General features: G+C 44.0%; 1 protein-coding gene across 2 annotated transcripts in view; it reads right to left on the bottom strand.

The window, feature by feature from the left end:
• Positions 1-18,836, bottom strand: part of LOC139530772 (ryanodine receptor 3-like) — a 177,282-nt gene that overhangs the window by 81,866 nt on the left and 76,580 nt on the right. For both annotated transcript variants that reach the window (XM_071327455.1, XM_071327456.1), the window contains exons 13-17: positions 10,986-11,166; positions 9,928-10,063; positions 3,597-3,692; positions 2,515-2,633; positions 1,196-1,329 (exon numbers count right to left, since the gene is read on the bottom strand). In XM_071327455.1, the coding sequence (XP_071183556.1) occupies positions 1,196-1,329; positions 2,515-2,633; positions 3,597-3,692; positions 9,928-10,063; positions 10,986-11,166 (666 nt within the window). The remainder of the gene's footprint in view (positions 1-1,195; positions 1,330-2,514; positions 2,634-3,596; positions 3,693-9,927; positions 10,064-10,985; positions 11,167-18,836) is intronic.

Below are 18,836 nucleotides of genomic sequence, written 5' to 3'. Positions count from 1 at the left end.
TCGTTGTCATGCTGGAAGACCCAGCCACGAACAATCTTCAATGCTCTTACTGAGGGAAGGAGGTTGTTGGCCAAGATCTCGCGATACATGGCCCCATCCACCCATCCTCCCCTCAATACGGTGCAGTCGTCCTGTCCCCTTTGCAGAAAAGCATCCCAAAAGAATGATGTTTCCACCTCCATGCTTCACGGTTGGGATGGTGTTCTTGGGGTTGTACTCATCCTTCTTCTTCCTCCAAACACGGCGAGTGGAGTTTAGACCAAAAAGCTCTATTTTTGTCTCATCAGACCACATGACCTTCTCCCATTCCTCCTCTGGATCATCCAGATGGTCATTGGCAAACTTCAGACGGGCCTGGACATGCGCTGGCTTGAGCAAGGGGACCTTGCGTGCGCTGCAGGATTTTAATCCATGACGGCGTAGTGTGTTACTAATGGTTTTCTTTGAGACTGTGGTCCCAGCTCTCTTCAGGTCATTGACCAGGTCCTGCTGTGTAGTTCTGGGCTGATCCCTCACCTTCCTCATGATCATTGATGCCCCACGAGGTGAGATCTTGCATGGAGCCCCAGACCGAGGGTGATTGACCATCATCTTGAACTTCTTCCATTTTCTAATAATTGCGCCAACATTTGTTGCCTTCTCGCCAAGCTGCTTGCCTATTGTCCTGTAGCCCATCCCAGCCTTGTGCAGGTCTACAATTTTATCCCTGATGTCCTTACACAGCTCTCTGGTCTTGGCCATTGTGGAGAGGTTGGAGTCTGTTTGATTGAGTGTGTGGACAGGTGTCTTTTATACAGGTAACGAGTTCAAACAGGTGCAGTTAATACAGGTAATGAGTGGAGAACAGGAGGGCTTCTTAAAGAAAAACTAACAGGTCTGTGAGAGCCGGAATTCTTACTGGTTGGTAGGTGATCAAATACTTATGTCATGCAATAAAATGCAAATGAATTACTTAAAAATCATACAATGTGATTTTCTGGATTTTTGTTTTTGATTCCGTCTCTCACAGTTGAAATGTACCTATGATAAAAATTACAGACCTCTACATGCTTTGTAAGTAGGAAAACCTGCAAAATCGGCAGTGTATCAAATACTTGTTCTCCCCACTGTATATATATATATATATATATATATATCACTCATACTTTACAACCTTAATCTAATTACACTGGGCTGGGATTGGATGGCTTTTTACCTTTGAACATCATTGACCAATCGGGTCTGGAGAAGCAGATCTCTTTTGGGGAGCAGGTGATCGCAGATGAGGTTCTGATTGGCTCGTACTGCCACCCCATTACACACACACAGGGAACAGAGAACATCCAAAATCTGCAGAGAGCGAGAGAGCGAGAGAGAGCGAGAGAGAGAGAGAGAGAGATTTACCTTTAGCTATTAAATAACAACTGTTATACAGTCTGTTAGAAAGCTTTCCACAGTATGTGGCATGGTATTAGTCAGAAACATTTATTCTAGTGTCAAAATTGACTAAAAAGCATAAGTAGGATAATTTTGGTCATAAAGTCAGTACATTCCAAAACTGAGTTTTGCAAGATTTGTGTAACTGAGGTCGTCACGACTTACTTGTACTACAATTATGACCACTTGCCCAGAAACACGGATTTGTAACACCTAAAGAGAATTGTCATGCACAGACAAAGAGCTGCGGTGATCTTGATAGGGATCACTCAAGTATGCCACTGTTTTGGGCAAAAGGAGAATTGAGACTATGTGCACTTGCATCCCAACTGCCACTTGTCAATATTCCAAAAATCAGAATCAATTCACGAGCATCTTGAATTAGATTAATGATGACTATTTTGAGGAAGTGGTACTGTCTATGTTGTTGCTACCGTGCCTCAAGAGGGATAAACAACAATAACTTCCAGGGTACAATAAAGCAAACATAACACACCCACATCAAACCACACCCCCAAGACTCAAATCTCATTTTTCTTAATGAGCAGTAGAAGAAAATGCGGAATCGGTGAGTCCAGCCGCTCTTTAATGCAGCCAGTCATAATTACTGAGAGATGCTAATCAGCAGAAACCACATCCAGTAATATCATTTTGATACCATCCTAGCTTTACAAAGCAGAAGAATTAAATGGGCAAAGAACGGCAGCCAAGGGAGCCAGGCCAAGACCTGCGCTTTATTATCAGCGGCTTTATGATCGGCTACAGCCTAATGATACAAGCACTGTGATTTATGACAAAGGAGATGGCAGCCCCGCTGGAGTGCTTATTTCAATGTAAACATATTGATACACAATGCCTATACACATTACAGTCAAATGCCCAGCCCCAACAAGAACTCATCAACTCTCTGCAGCCCTGTCAGCACTGGGGGTACTAATAAAATGCAGGCTCATCTGTGAATTACTGTGCTTTATAAGAAACTGTGGTCAAGCTCTTGTGATGGATAAATAATATCAAAACAAAAACGATGTAGTTCCAGTATATTCACTTGATCCTGCTGATATATTTGATACAGCTCCTCCTCCGGTTTCAGCTCACCTTGTGGTTGCGTCCATGTTTGTAGAGCAGGGAGATGATGGACTTGATATGTCCTCTCTGGATGATATTTAGAGCCTCCGGGCTCTCAATTAGAATGCAGTGGAGAACCTCCAGTATGCCTGCCGTGGCAAATCATCAATTAACGGCCACAGAGGACAAGGGAACAAGACACAAAAGGTAATTTCGCAAACGCATGCAATTGAGCACAAGAAGAGGGTATGACGATACATGGCCAGGCATTACTAAAGCCATCCAGGACTCTAAACACCAGGTCTGGGGTTTACAACAGTGTAATCCAACTCCACATCACCTTTTAAACCATGTGCAGACAGCATGCAGGTTGAGGAGAGGTAGGACAAGGTCACACAAAGCTTTATTGATTGATTGACTGAATCGATAATGAAAAAAGAAGTAGGCTGCTCCAGCCCGGAGACTTTACATACATAAAAGATTAGCAAGGATAAAAACACAATAAAGCCTTGGGGCTTATTTCTATTGTGGTCCTCATAAACACGTGTCATGGTGGTATCATGTTATCATTTAAACACGTGTCATGGTGGTATCATGTTATCATGTAAACACGTGTCATGGTGGTATCATGTCATCATTTAAACACGTGTCATGGTGGTATCATGTCATCATTTAAACACGTGTCATGGTGGTATCATGTTATCGTTTAAACACGTGTCATGGTGGTATCATGTTATCATGTAAACACGTGTCATAATTTAAGTCATTTAAATTACTGAGCCTTGGGGCTTATTTCTATTGTGGTCCTCATAAACACGTGTCATGGTGGTATCATGTTATCATTTAAACACGTGTCATGGTGGTATCATGTTATCATGTAAACACGTGTCATGGTGGTATCATGTTATCATTTAAACACGTGTCATGGTGGTATCATGTTATCGTTTAAACACGTGTCATGGTGGTACCATGTCATCATTTAAACACGTGTCATGGTGGTATCATGTTATCATTTAAACACGTGTCATAATGGTATCATGTTATCATTTAAACACGTGTCATGGTGGTATCGTGTTATCATTTAAACATGTGTCATGGCGTTATCATGGTACCTGAGGAGGACTCCAGTCTCTCCAACTTGCTGACCAGCCAGTCCAGGTTGTTGGAGAACTGGGTGCAGTTGTTCCTGTTGCCTCGGATCAGCGCCGCTACAGGACACATGGACAAGGTCACAGGTCAAGGGGAGGAGACACATTACAGACACGATACATATCCAGTTGGCAAGTTTGAAGAGGATAATGCAAATTGCTTATCTTTGACCTACAGTACAGCAAAAACATAGCTCCTATAGAAAAACACTGCACATCTTCCGCAACAAACAATGACACCCATGTCAAGGGAAGAAGACAGGTTACATATAATCTTTGCTAGTTATGAAGAGGATAATTCAAATTGCTTGTCTTTGACCTACAGCCAACAACACTGCCAAACCTTACATCTTACACAACAACAACAACGTCACACAAAATGCACACATTAAACCACACTCCATGCCAAGGAAAGAGTAGTGTTCTTCTTCAAAGCCTTTATGCATATTAATTAAGCTGCGGCGTATAAAGGAAGGGCGTGACATCAGGGGGACAGGAAAGGAGAGTCGTCCCAGCCAAAAATGACAGGGTCACCTGGCATAGACAGAGGAGAGGAGGCCTAGCTTGCAAATCCATTTAGCTGGTGCAGGTGTGTGGAGGAGGGGGTATGAGAGGGGGGACGTGGTCTGCACATTAATGCTCCCCATGAGGAGAAAGCACCATGTAAACACGCTGTGAAGGGCTCAGACAATGATACGGACACTAGAACTGGGAAGCTTCTGAGCGGGAGACATGCTCCTACTACCAAGAGGGAATGCCTATAATGTACAACTGACATGTAAGTTTGGACTGGTTTTTCCCACCCTGAAAGACCGTATTCGAACAATTTGTGGCCTAACTCAAGGATATGGGGAAAAGTGGTGACCATCTGGTGAGCATGGGCAGTCCAGCTTGGCTGGGAGCGTGTTGTAGACATGCTGGGGGAGATGTTGGGTAGAGGCCCTGGAAGCACTTCACACAGACGTGAAATCTACATGCTATCCTTATCCACTTCCAGCCCCTGCACGAAGCTCCAGCCCCTGTTTGTAGGTGTGTGTGTGTGTGTTCAAGTTTTATTAGTCGTATGTGCAAGATACACATGGTATACACCGTCCAACCAAATGCTTACTTGCAGCTTCCTTCTCGACAATGCAAACAACTAAAATAAATAATAAAAGATAAGAATACGAACATAAAGTAAATGGCTCAGTAGAATATAATAAACATTTTTGCACAAGTATAATACAGGAAGGCACAAGTTATAGTCCAATATTTACACATGTATCAGGGAACGGGGGATTGGGGGGCAAGTGTTTAAATTGTGCAGTATTTGCAAAAGTAAATAAGAGTCTGGTAGCAGCAATTGTGATGTGTGTGTAGCATGAATGCATATGTGTGTGTGTGCATGTACTGTATGTGTGTGTTTGTGAGTCTGTGTGGTACTAGAGTGCATGTGTACTGAGGCTAGGGCTGTGAAGGTCATGACGGTAAAGTTTATTGGTGGTGTACATAGTTTGCAGACGTTATCGCAGGTGCAGCAAAACGCTTATGTTTCTAGCTCCAACAATGCAGCAATATCTATCCAATACAATAACATAACACACGCCTTCTGTCATTGTGAAGGAACCATTTCAGGTGTGTTTGTCCGGTCTACAATAAAAATGTGTACTGTTGAGGGTACTCGAACACTGGAGTTGGGCACCACTGGCAAAATGGGTGGACTGACGGCCATTGCAGGGGGCAAAGCAGGAAGAAAAAGCAGGAAGTGTCAGTACGTGGTGTGATTTGTTGATTCAACTCAACTGGCATTACAAAAAATACATTCCATTGTATGAGCCACATCATTCCCCTTTGACATCATTGGAACGAACATTCTACACTACCATGGAAATTATTTGCATCACAATAGCAGGCATCCACTGTGAGTTCACCCACGAGTTCACCAGTCACATTGCCAGGGTTAGAGGTTCCAAGCCCGTTCTATTAATTTTATGTGTGCTGCTGCAGAGAGGGGGGCATTGTTTAGGCAACCAAAGACTAATTTGCTATTACACCTTGTTTGTTTCAACAAGGAGCAAAAAGTTTCATCACGTTAAGAGTCCATGTTACCTAAGAAACGGACTCAACCGCACGAATGCCCGGCCGTCCCTTCTTCAGTCAGCTGTTCGTTCCACACACACACACACACACAAAATATATATACACACACATATATATATTTTCTATCATAGGTACACTTCAACTGTGAGAGACGGAATCTAAAACAAAAATCCAGAAAATCACATTGTATGATTTTTAAGTAATTAATTTGCATTTTATTGCATGACATAAGTATTTGATACATCAGAAAAGCAGAACTTAATATTTGGTACAGAAACCTTTGTTTGCAATTACAGAGATCATACGTTTCCTGTAGTTCTTGACCAGGTTTGCACACAATGCAGCAGGGATTTTGGCCCACTCCTCCATACAGACCTTCTCCAGATCCTTCAGGTTTCGGGGCTGTCGCTGGGCAATACGAACTTTCAGCTCCCTCCAAAGATTTTCTATTGGGTTCAGGTCTGGAGACTGGCTAGGCCACTCCAGGACCTTGAGATGCTTCTTACGGAGCCACTCCTTAGTTGCCCTGGCTGTGTGTTTCGGGTCATTGTCATGCTGGAAGACCCAGCCACGACCCATGTTCAATGCTCTTACTGAGGGAAGGAGGTTGTTGGCCAAGATCTCGCGATACATGCCCCCATCCATCCTCCCCTCAATACGGTGCAGTCGTCCTGTCCCCTTTGCAGAAAAGCATCCCCAAAGAATGATGTTTCCACCTCCATGCTTCACGGTTGGGATGGTGTTCTTGGGGTTGTACTCATCCTTCTTCTTCCTCCAAACACAGCGAGTGGAGTTTAGACCAAAAAGCTCTATTTTTGTCTCATCAGACCACATGACCTTCTCCCATTCCTCCTCTGGATCATCCAGATGGTCATTGGCAAACTTCAGACGGGCCTGGACATGCGCTGGCTTGAGCAGGGGGACCTTGCATGAACTGCAGGATTTTAATCCATGACGGCGTAGTGTGTTACTAATGGTTTTCTTTGAGACTGTGGTCCCAGCTCTCTTCAGGTCATTGACCAGGTCCTGCCGTGTAGTTCTGGGCTGTTCCCTCACCTTCCTCATGATCATTGATGCCCCACGAGGTGAGATCTTGCATGGAGCCCCAGACCGAGGGTGATTGACCGTCATCTTGAACTTCTTCCATTTTCGAATAAATGCGCCAACAGTTGTTGCCTTCTCACCAAGCTGCTTGCCTATTGTCCTGTAGCCCATCCCAGCCTTGTGCAGGTCTACAATTTTAGCCCTGATGTCCTTACACAGCTCTCTGGTCTTGGCCATTGTGGAGAGGTTGGAGTCTGTTTGATTGAGTGTGTGGACAGGTGTCTTTTATACAGGTAACGAGTTCAAACAGGTGCAGTTAATACAGGTAATGAGTGGAGAACAGGAGGGCTTCTTAAAGAAAAACTAACAGGTCTGTGAGAGCCGCAATTCTTACTGGTTGGTAGGTGATCAAATACTTATGTCATGCAATAAAATGCAAATTAATTACTTAAAAATCATACAATGTGATTTTCTGGATTTTTGTTTTTGATTCCGTCTCTCACAGTTGAAATGTACCTATGATAAAAATTACAGACCTCTACATGCTTTGTAAGTAGGAAAACCTGCAAAATCGGCAGTGTATCAAATACTTCTTCTCCCCACTGTACATACATACACACACACACCCCACCAGTCAAAAGTTTTAGAACAACTAATCATTCAAGTGTTTCTTTATTTTTACATTGTAGAATAATAGTGAAGGCATCAAAACTACGAAATAACACATATGGAATCATGTAGTAACCAAAAAAAGTGGTGAACAAATCAAAATATATTTTATATTTGAGATTCTGCAAATAGCCACCCTTTTCCTTGATGACAGCTTTTCACACTCTTGACATTCTCTCAACCAGCTTCATGAGGTAGTCACCTGGAATTCATTTCAATTAACAGGTGTGCCTTGTTAAAAGTTCATTTGTGGGAGTTCTTTCCTTCTTAATGCATTTGAGCCAATCAGTTGTGTTGTGACAAGGTAGGGGTGGTATACAGAAGATAGCCCTATTTGGTAAAATACCAAGTCCGTATTATAGCAAGAACAGCTCAAATAAGCAAATAGAAATGACAGTCCATCATTACTTTAAGACATGAAGGTCAGTCAATACGGAAAATTTCAAGAACATTGAAAGTTTCTTCAAGTGCAGTCGCAAAAACCATCAAGCGCTATGATGAAACTGGCTCTCATGAGGACCGCTACAGGAAAGGAAGACCCAGAGTTACCTCTGCTGCAGAGGAAAAGTTCATTAGAGTTACCAGCCTCAGAAATTGCAGCCCAAATAAATACTTCACAGAGTTCAAGTAACAGACACATCTCAACATCAACTGTTCAGAGGAGACTGTGTGAATCAGGCCTTCATGGTCAAATTGCTGCAAAGAAACCACTACTAAAGGACACCAATAAGAAGAAGATGTAACGATGTACGCTGAGAGTCGGGAAGCAAGTTCAGGGAGTGAATACATTTAATTAATAAATTAACAAAACAAGAAACACAAACAGCGCACCGACATGAAACAGGAACAATGACGACTGAGGAAGAAACCAAAGGGAGTGACATATAAAGGGCAGGTAATCAAAGAGGTGATGGAGAACAGTTGCGTGTAACGCTGGTGACAGGTGTGCGCCCTAACGAGCAGCCTGGTGATCTAGAGGCCGGCGAGGGAGCACACGTGACAGTACCCCCTCCCCGGCGCGCGGTTCCAGCCACAGGACGCCGACCAGGATGACGATCCCAGGGATCAGGTGCGGACCGGTCACCTCTGCTAAAGCGCAGGAACGTGTCGATCCAGCTGAGGCGTGGGAGCATGACGACCTAGAGCACCGGAGAGAGAGCATACGTGACAGAAGAGACTTGCTTGTGCCAAGAAACACGAGCAATGGACATTAGACCAGTGGAAATGTGTCCTTTGGTCTGGAGTCCAAATTGGAGATTTTTGGTTCCAACGGCCGTGTCTTTGTGAGACGCGGTGTGGGTGAACAGATGATTTCTGCATGTGTATTTTTCAACGTAAAACATGGAGGAGGTGGTGTTATGGTGTGGGGGTGCTTTGCTGGTGACACTGTCAGTGATTTATTTAGAATTCAAGGCACATTTAACCAGCATGGCTACCACAGCATTCTGCAGCGATACGCCATCCCATCTGGATTGGGCTTATTGGGACTATCATTTGTTTTTCAACAGGACAATGACCCAACACACTTCCAGGCTGTGTAAGGGCTATTTGACCAAGAAGGAGAGTGATGGAGTGCTGCATCAGATTACCTGGCCTCAATAATCCCCTGACCTCAACCAAATTGAGATGGTTTGGGATGAGTCGGAACGCAGAGTGAAGGAAAAGCAGCCAACAAGTGCTCAGCATATGTGGGAACTTCTTCAAGACTGTTGGAAAAACATTCCAGGTGAAGCTGGTTGAGAGAACGCCAAGAATGTGGAAAGCTGTCATCGCAAAGGGTGGCTATTTGAAGAAACTCAAATATAAAATATATTTTGATTTGTTCACCACTCTTTTGGTTAATACATGATTCCATAGTTTTGACGTTATTAAAAATAAAGAAAAACCCTTGAATGAGTAGGTTTGTCCAAACTTTTGCCTAGTACTGTATATAATTTTTTTTACGGTTATGACTGTTATTTTATTTTCATGACGGTCATCATCCATACCTGTCGGTTACACAGTTATACAGTAATTGTGCCTGCCCTAACTGAGGCATCCTCACAGACAGGCGTGTAAGATGGGGAAACACCACCTTAGAGTGCCTAGAGGACCATAAACGGCTCTGTAAATGCCAGCTCAGCTGAGACAAATAAACCCACGGCAGCAGTGAGACGCAGGCCTGTGGTTGGTAAGAGCAGTACTGGGACTCGGAGAACGCCAGGGCTTTCGTGGCAGGCAACAATGATTGATTACTGTGAAGTGTGTGTGTGTGTGTGTGTGTGTGTGTGTGTGTGTGTGTGTGTGTGTGTGTGTGTGTGTGTGTGTGTGTGTGTGTGTGTGTGTGTGTGTGTGTGTGTGTGTGTGTGTGTGTGTGTGTGACAAACAAGGAGCAGACAGGTTGTTCTGTCTTTGTCTACTGTTGTGTTTAACTTTTTTACTGTGACACTTTATGTGATTGTAACTATATTGGCGTGATGACTTGTGTATAATACTCTTTGGAGGACTCTATTGTCTCTCTCACCTAGCAGCTCATAGAGCAGGTTGAGGATGTCCTTCCAGGAAGCCCCAGCCTCTGCCCCGGCACACTCCCCAAAGTGGGCTGCACTGTTGTACACGTTGAGACGGTCGATGCAGCAGGACACCAGAGTCAGCATGCCCTGAAACAAAGACACACCCATCATTACTCTGACATCATCATCATCATCATGTGTCCTCAATTAACCTGCTCCTAGTCTCTCCCATGCCTTCATGCCTGGATGATTCATCTAGGATGGTAATAGCAATCAGGTATGCTAAGCAGCATGCCCAGCTGTGAGAAAGGAAAATTGCAGGTGATTTATAACTCCATGAAAAGCCTATCAGCTGTCAACAATGAAAAATTGACCTTACAACTGTATTGTATGGGAGAGCGGGATGGAAAAGAGCAATTTTGGGATATTAATACAATTATGGAGAAGTGTGTAGGCTGGGATATAGATGGGTTATTGAAGCATTCCAAGGGCAGGATCGGTGTATGCCGGAAACAGTATTGTGTATGGTTATACCAATTATGTAAACATTACATAAACACTGCACACAGCTATTTTACATAAATTCCTGTCATCAACTTATTGCTTGGAGACAAAGTGAACAACTGGGAAAATTTAAATCCACAGCAACAGCTTTTGTTTCAGTTAAGGAAAGTAGTTGACGTTGTGTATTTAACATCACAGGCACAAGGGAAGGCAGCTGACATTTTATAATTGATGAGAACAATTTTGGGCCGAGAGGCTTATCAAAAGGCTCCACTCCATTGTTGTCACCACAGAAAAACTCAGAACAAAACTGCTGACAGTTGAAAAGCAATGCTCTGAAATACAATATGGCATTGAAATACTGTACCAAGAATCCATTGATTTAGCCTTTAAAAACAGCGTGTCTTGGCAACACTGCATTTAAGCCCGGCTCCTGCAATGACCACTTACTAAAATTGCCTTAATCACAATTGAAACCCCTGACTTTGGACTTTTATTGTCCTCTGCTGCCAAGCAACCGTCAGGCAGGATTGCGACGCGGCACTTCATGTGTGGATGAACTCACTTCCTGTTTGAAGAGGTTCTGTCGGTTCTTGAGAGAGCGCAGCATGATCTGTTTCTCCTCGTGCTCCAGCTCAGCATTAGGCACCTGGAAGTAGGTGATGAGGTCATTGAGGGTCTGGAGGACCTCCTCGATGGGCAGGGCTACTGACGCACGGTTCTTTCCCCCCAGACAGTCCAGGTCTCTGGAACAGGGAAGAAGGGTTATCTTCACCACAGCACACTTTGAAAGTACTCCATTTTGCAAAAGTTGATTTTTCAGCATCAAAACAAGGGAATATACACTGAGCATACCAAACATTAGGAACACCTTCCTAATATTGAGTTGCACCCCGTTTTGCCCTCAGTACAGCCTAAATTCATCAGGGCATGGACTTTACAAGGTGTTGAAAGCATTCCACGGGGATGGTGGCCCATGTTGATTCCAATGCCTCCTACAGTTGTGTCAAGTTGGCTGGATGTCCTTTGGGTGGTGGACCATTCTTAATACACATGGGAAACTGTTGAGCGTGAAAAACCCAGCAGCGTTGCAGTTCTTGACACAAACCGGCACCTACTATCATACCCAGTTCAAAGGCACTTAAATCTTTTGTCTCGCCCATTCACCCTCTGAATGGCACACATACACAATCCATGTCTCAATTGTCTCAAGGCTTAAAAATCCTCCTTTAACCTGTCTCTTTCCCTTCATCTACACTGATTGAAATGGATTTAAATAAGTTACATCAATAAGGGACAACAATTTTCACCTGGATTCACTTGGTCAGTCTGTCATGTTCATAATGGTTTGTGCACTCAGTGTATGACAGCAGGTCCTTTATATCATGACATCATTATATGATAATCATAAGGTTTCATAACCACACTGAACTCCAGTATTAGAATATGACTCAAGCAGTGACTGCCATAGAAACATAATTTGTGCCTTGAGGTTCATCCATGCTGAAATGTTATTTCCGTGTGTGACCTAAAATGAGCCCCTGCTCTGTCACACAGAGGGGGGCTGAGGAGGCGAGAGGGAGGGGGGTGTGGAGAGGTACAGCTCACAGGCGGCAGTCTAGGTCTGGATAGTGGTGAAAGCCAGTCAGCAATGTTTGACTAACTGACGTCACGGAGGGGGGTATGTGTTTGATTCACAGTCACAGGCCAGTTTAATAGTGGCAGATGAGGAGGCTTTGAACATTTATTCGCTCCATAGCATTCTCATTCATGACTGGCCGTAAGTGGCCTTATGGCTTGATGTGTTTATTGTCCTGTTTGGCCACGGATGACTGGGTCACTGAGCCAGGCAGGCAGTGTGCTTTTTGTGGGCTGTGCAGCCCACTGCTCACAGGCCAAAAGCTCCACTGCTGCTGTGCATTCACAGTCTACAGGGCTTTACACCCAGACAGCATGCATATTACACTACAGTCAAGTAGGTGTTATATTTTTGTAGGGCTGGCACAATTACCGTATAACCGACGGATATGCATGAAGACTGTCATGAAAATAAAATAACCATTTATCATTGAAGACTTGAACCTACTTCTAGCCCCAAGGCATAAGACCTCTAAACAAGACTGCTAAATAGCTAATCAAATGGCTACATTGACTACCTGCATTGACCCTTTTTTATTGAATCTCTTGCACTGACTGTATGCACACACTCACATATATTACACCCTAACACACACACTACATACGCCCACACACACACCCACACGCATGCACATGTAACAGTATAACTTTAAACCGTCCCCTCGCCCGATACGGGCGCGAACCAGGGACCCTCTGCACACATCAACAACTGACACCCACGAAGCGTCGTTACCCATCGCTCCACAAAAGCCGCGGCCCTTGCAGAGCAAGGGGAAACCCTACTTCAGGTCTCAGAGCAAGTGACGTAACCGATTGAAATGCTATTAGCGCGTACCCGCTAACTAGCTAGCCATTTCACATCCGTTACACACACACATGCATACTGATGCAACAGACACACACACACACACGCACTGCTGCTACTGCACCACATATGCTGCTGCTACAGCTCAGTCTATTATCTATCCTGTTGCCTAGTCACTTTACATTTAAATTGACATTTTTGTAATTTAGAAGACACTCTGATCCAGGTTATTTAATTCAGGTGGGTCAACTCCGTATCTGAGTCATAGTAAGTACAAATTGCCTCAAAGTAGCTATTTGCAAAGTGAGTGCTAGTAAGGGGGGGGGGGGGGCAGAGAATACCTTTGACTGGGCTGAGCGGGAGCTGCCCTCTCGGGCCAAAAGACCAGACGTGGCTCAGGTTGGGGTGTAAGGTTTGAGCAGAGGCTGAAGGTAGGGAGGGGCAGGTCGTCTTGCTGCTCCGTAGGTAAGCACCATGGTCTTCTAGTGGATGCGAGCTTCGACTGGAAGCCAGTGGAGTGTGCGGACGAGCGGGTTGACTTGGGAAGGTTGAACACCAGATGGACTGCAGAAATTTGATTGCACAAGTGGGGAGTCCAGACAACATTGAGTTTCAGTAGTCCAGACAGGAGATGACAAGTGCCTGGATTAGAACCTGTACCACTTCCTGTGTGAGGTACATACAGTGGGGCAAAAAAGTATTTAGTCAGCCACCAATTGTGCAAGTTCTCCCACTTAAAAAGATGAGGCCTGTAATTTTCATCATAGGTACACTTCATCTATGACAGACAAAATGAGAAAAAAAATCCAGAAAATCACATTGTAGGATTTTTTATGAATTTATTTGCAAATTATGGTGGAAAATAAGTATTTGGTCACCTACAAACAAGCAAGATTTCTGGCTCTCACAGACCTGTAACTTCTTCTTTAAGAGGCTCCTCTGTCCTCCACTCGTTACCTGTATTAATGGCACCTGTTTGAACTTGTTATCAGTATAAAAGACACCTGTCCACAACCTCAAACAGTCACACTCCAAACTCCACTATGGCCAAGACCAAAGAGCTGTCAAAGTACACCAGAAACAAAATTGTAGACCTGCACCAGGCTGGGAAGACTGAATCTGCAATAGGTAAGCAGCTTCGTTTGAAGAAAACAACTGTGGGAGCAATTATTAGGAAATGGAAGACATACAAGACCACTGATAATCTCCCTCGATCTGGGGCTCCACGCAAGATCTCACTCCGTGGGGTCAAAATGATCACAAGAACGATGAGCAAAAATCCCAGAACCACACGGGGGGACCTAGTGAATGACCTGAGAGCTGGGACCAAAGTAACAAAGCCTACCATCAGTAACACACTACGCCGCCAGGGACTCAAATCCTGCAGTGCCAGACGTGTCCCCCTGCTTAAGCCAGTACATGTCCAGGCCCGTCTGAAGTTTGCTAGAGAGCATTTGGATGATCCAGAAGAAGATTGGGAGAATGTCATATGGTCAGATGAAACCAAAATATAACTTTTTGGTAAAAACTCAACTCGTCGTGTTTGGAGGACAAAGAATGCTGAGTTGCATCCAAAGAACACCATACCTACTGTGAAGCATGGGGGTGGAAACATCATGCTCTGGGGCTGTTTTTCTGCAAAGGGACCAGGACGACTGATCCGTGTAAAGGAAAGAATGAATGGGGCCATGTATCGTGAGATTTTGAGTGAAAACCTCCTTCCATCAGCAAGGGCATTGAAGATGAAACGTGGCTGGGTCTTTCAGCATGACAATGATCCCAAACACACCGCCCGGGCAACGAAGGAGTGGCTTCGTAAGAAGCATTTCAAGGTCCTGGAGTGGCCTAGCCAGTCTCCAGATCTCAACCCCATAGAACATTTTTGGAGGGAGTTGAAAGTCCGCGTTGCCCAGCAACAGTTCCAAAACATCACTGCTCTAGAGGAGATCTGCATGGAGGAATGGGCCAAAATACCAGCAACAGTGTGTGAAAACCTTGTGAAGAGTTACAGAAAACGTTTGACCTCTGTCATTGCCAACAAAGGGTATATAACGAAGTATTGAGATAAACTTTTGTTATTGACCAAATACTTATTTTCCACCATAATTTGCAAATAAATTCATAAAAAATCCTACAATGTGATTTTCTGGATTTTCTTTTCTCATTTTGTCTGTCATAGTTGAAGTGTACCTATGATGAAAATTACAGGCCTCTCTCATCTTTTTAAGTGGGAGAACTTTCACAATTGGTGGCTGACTAAATACTTTTTTGCCCCACTGTATGTTGTGGAGCATGAACCTGCTGGAGCGAGTCACTACTTTGATATTTGCAGAGAACGACATGTTGTTGTCCAGGGTCACACCAAGGTTCTTTGCACTCTGGGAAGGGGACATTGTGAAGTTGTCAACCGTGATGGTGAGGTCTTGGAGCAGGCAGGCCTTCCCCGAGAGAAAGAAAAGCTCTGTTTTATCAAGGTTGAGCTCGAGATGGAAGGCCGACATCCAAGCTGAGATATCTGCCAGGCACGCAGAGATGCGTATCACCAATTGGGTGTCAGAAGGAGGGAAAGAGAAAAGTAATTGAGTGTCATGCGCATAGCAATGATAGGAGAGACTATGTGTGGATCTGAAGCAGCTGAGTGACTTGGTGTAAAGAGAAAAGAGGTGAGGGTCTAGAACCGAGCGCTGGAGGACACCAGTAGTGAGAGTACATGGTACAGACACAGATCCTCTCCATGTCAACTGGTAGGAGCGTCCTGCCAGGTAGGATGCAATCCAAGAGTGTGCAGAGTCTGAGACACCCAGCGTTGAGAGAGTGGAGAGGAGGATCTGATGGTTCACGGTGTCAAAGGCAGCGGATTGATATAGGAGGATGACAACAGAGGAGAAAGAGTCAGCTTTGGCAGTGTGGAGAGCCTCCGTGACACAGAATCGACCAGTCTCGGTTGAGTGACCCAACTTGAAGCCTGACTGGTAAGGGTCAAGAAGATTGTTCTGTAGAGAAATAGCGAGCGAGTTGGTCAGAAACAGCATGCTCAAGTGTTTTGGAAAGAAAAGAAAGAAGGGATTACGGTCTGTAGTTCTTGACGTCAGAGGGGTCGGGTGTTGGTATATTGATGTGGGGAGAGACTCTGGCCATTTTGAAGTCAGATGTGACGCAGACAGTGATCAGGGATGAGTTGATGAGGGAAGTGAGGAATGGGAGAATGTCTCCAGAGATGGTCTGGAGAAGGGAGGAGGGTATGGGGTCGAGCGGGTAGATTGTTGGGAGGACAGACCACACTAGTCACAAGATTTCATCTAGAGAGAGAGGGGAGAAAGAGGTCAAGGCATAGGGTAGTTATGTGTGAGTGGGACCAGTGAACTCAGTAGGCTGAATGAGGAGCGGATGTCGTCAACCTTCTTTTCAAAGTGGTTGACAAAGTCGTCCCCAGAGCTGGAGGAGGGAGGATTAGGTGGAAAACAGTTCCTAAGCTTAGAGGCAGAAGCTTGACATTTAGAGTGATAGAAAGTGGCTTTCGCAGCAGATACAGAGTAAGAAAAGGAGGGAGTGAAAGGAAGATAGGTCCTCCGGAAGTTTAGTTTTCCTCCATTTTTGCTCAGCTGCCGACAGCCCTGTTCTGTAAGCTCGCAATGAGTCACTCAGCCATGGATCAGGAGGGGAGGGCCGAGCCGTCCGGGAGGAAAGTGCGAATCATAGGATGCAGAAAGACAGGAGAGCAGGGTTGAAAAGGTAGAATCAGGCGAGGAGAGAGGGGGATTTAGCAGAAGGGAGAGTAGTGGGAGAGAGAGAGAGCAAAGTTTGCGACGGCGCATGAGCATTTGGGTAGGGGCTGTAATGGGAAATTTTTATTGTATGTAACTGAGTATGTGACTAACCTTGTGAATCTGTTCTTTTATAATCTCCTGTTCTTGGGAGTATCATCCTGTTGCAAACCAGCTTGCACCTGCGTCCTTGTATAGATAAAGTTCCGCTCAAGAACAGGAAACTATAAAGATATGTGCTTATCAGACGGTCTACCCTGCGCTGTGTAACTCATTTCTGAGCTCAGAGAGAATAACAAAGGAATCTTGGTTTGACTTGGACTCCAGCAAATCCTTATTGTAGAATATACACCACAGGGCTGAGTGGGTAGGGTTGGAGGAGAAGGAGACAGAAAAAGAAAGTAGTGATCAGAGAGCTGGAGACTTTACCCGTACTAACATTAGAGAACGACTGATAATCTGCCGAGCCGATGAATGGGGCCTATATTTGACCTTCCAGTCTATCGGCTATTGGCCCTTCCCTATCTGCTTTGCCGATAGTCCCTCTACGTAGCAGAACTGCTGCTATGTGAGCCGCCACTCACCGCCTGAGCCACGAGCTCTACACAATGCAGAGGAACATCTAGCTGGGAAGCTGCAGTATTGAGAAATAGATGAATTGACAGTGACCAAAATCAAATTACTGTTGGAAATATTAGTTTAGTTAATTCACTAATAAAAAGGATTTTCCTCTAGGATTTTGTCTGTGCTTAGCTCCATTCCATTTATTTGTATCCTGAAAAACTCCCCAGTCCTTAAAGATTACATGCATACACATAACATGATGCTTGAAAATATAGCTTGGTAATCAATAATGTGTTGTTTTGGATTTGCCCCAAACATAACACTTTATTCAGGACAAAATGTAATTTCTTTGCCACACTTTACAGTATTACTTTAGTGCCTTGTTGCAAACAGGATGCATGTTTTGGGATATTTTTATTCTGTGCAGGCTTCCTTCTTTTCCCTGTGTCAATTAGGTTAGTATTGTGGAGTAACTACAATGTTGTTGATCCATCCTTAGTTTTCTCCTATCACAGCCATTAAACTCTAACTGTTTAAAAGTCACCGTTGGCCTCATGATGAAATCCCTGAGCGGTTTACTTCCTCTCCGGCAACTGAGTTAGGAAAGAAGCCTGTATCTTTGTAATGATTGGTTCACCATCTAAAGTGTAATTATTAACTTCATGCTCAGAGTGATATTCAATGTCTACCAATAGGTGACCTTCTTTGCGAGGCATTGGAAAACCTCCCTGGTAGTTGTGGTTGAATCGGTGTTTGAAATTCACCGCTGGACTTAGAGACCTTACAAATAATTGCATGTGTGGGGTACAGAGATCAGGTAGACATTCAAAAATCATGTTAAACACTATTATTGCACAGAGAGATTCCATGCAATTTATAATGTGACTTGTTAAGCACATTTTTACTCCGGAAGTTATTTCGGCTTGCCATAACAAAGGGGTTGAATACTTATTGACTCAAGACATTTCAGCTTTTCATTTTTTATTCATTTGTAAACATTTCAAAAAACATTCCACTTTGACATTATAGGGTATTGTGTGTAGTAGGCCAGTGACAAAAAAAATCTCAATTTAATCAAATTTTAAATTCAGGCTGTAACACAACAAATGTGGAAAAAGTCAAAGGCTGTACATACTTTCTGAAGGCACTGTATGGGCAGATTTGAGTCATTCAGACACAACGTGCATGTTAGTTTCATATTTTTGCCTACCCTCGCTCTCCTTGTCAGATATTATGCACATTTATGGCTTGGTGGCAAATGTCATTGCCATTGAGCTAGTTCTCATAGTACCAGTCAACAGTAGCACAAGATATGAGCCATGGAGAGAGATGTGAGGAGATGTGAAAGGGAGTGAAGTTACAGCCTTGCTCTTTCCAAATAGTAGCAGTAGGATCAAGTTATAACACGCCCATTTCCTGACATAGCTGAAGTAGTACATTTTGACCTGGCAGCTGAGTTTAGAGATGCATCCTGACAGCTGAAAATAATAATTTTCCCAATCACGGGAAATTACAAAAATACTAGTTTCATAAGCATCCGTGATCACAAATCATGACGTTAAGTTGGACCCATTTGCATTGAATAGATGGTACTTTATATTCTCATACTAACAGGAGTGCCTATATTTTTTATTTAACCTCTATT

The sequence above is a fragment of the Salvelinus alpinus genome, chromosome 9 (genome assembly GCF_045679555.1).
Source record: "Salvelinus alpinus chromosome 9, SLU_Salpinus.1, whole genome shotgun sequence".
Taxonomy (NCBI): domain Eukaryota; kingdom Metazoa; phylum Chordata; class Actinopteri; order Salmoniformes; family Salmonidae; genus Salvelinus; species Salvelinus alpinus.
This window is presented reverse-complemented; position numbering and strand designations above follow the sequence as displayed.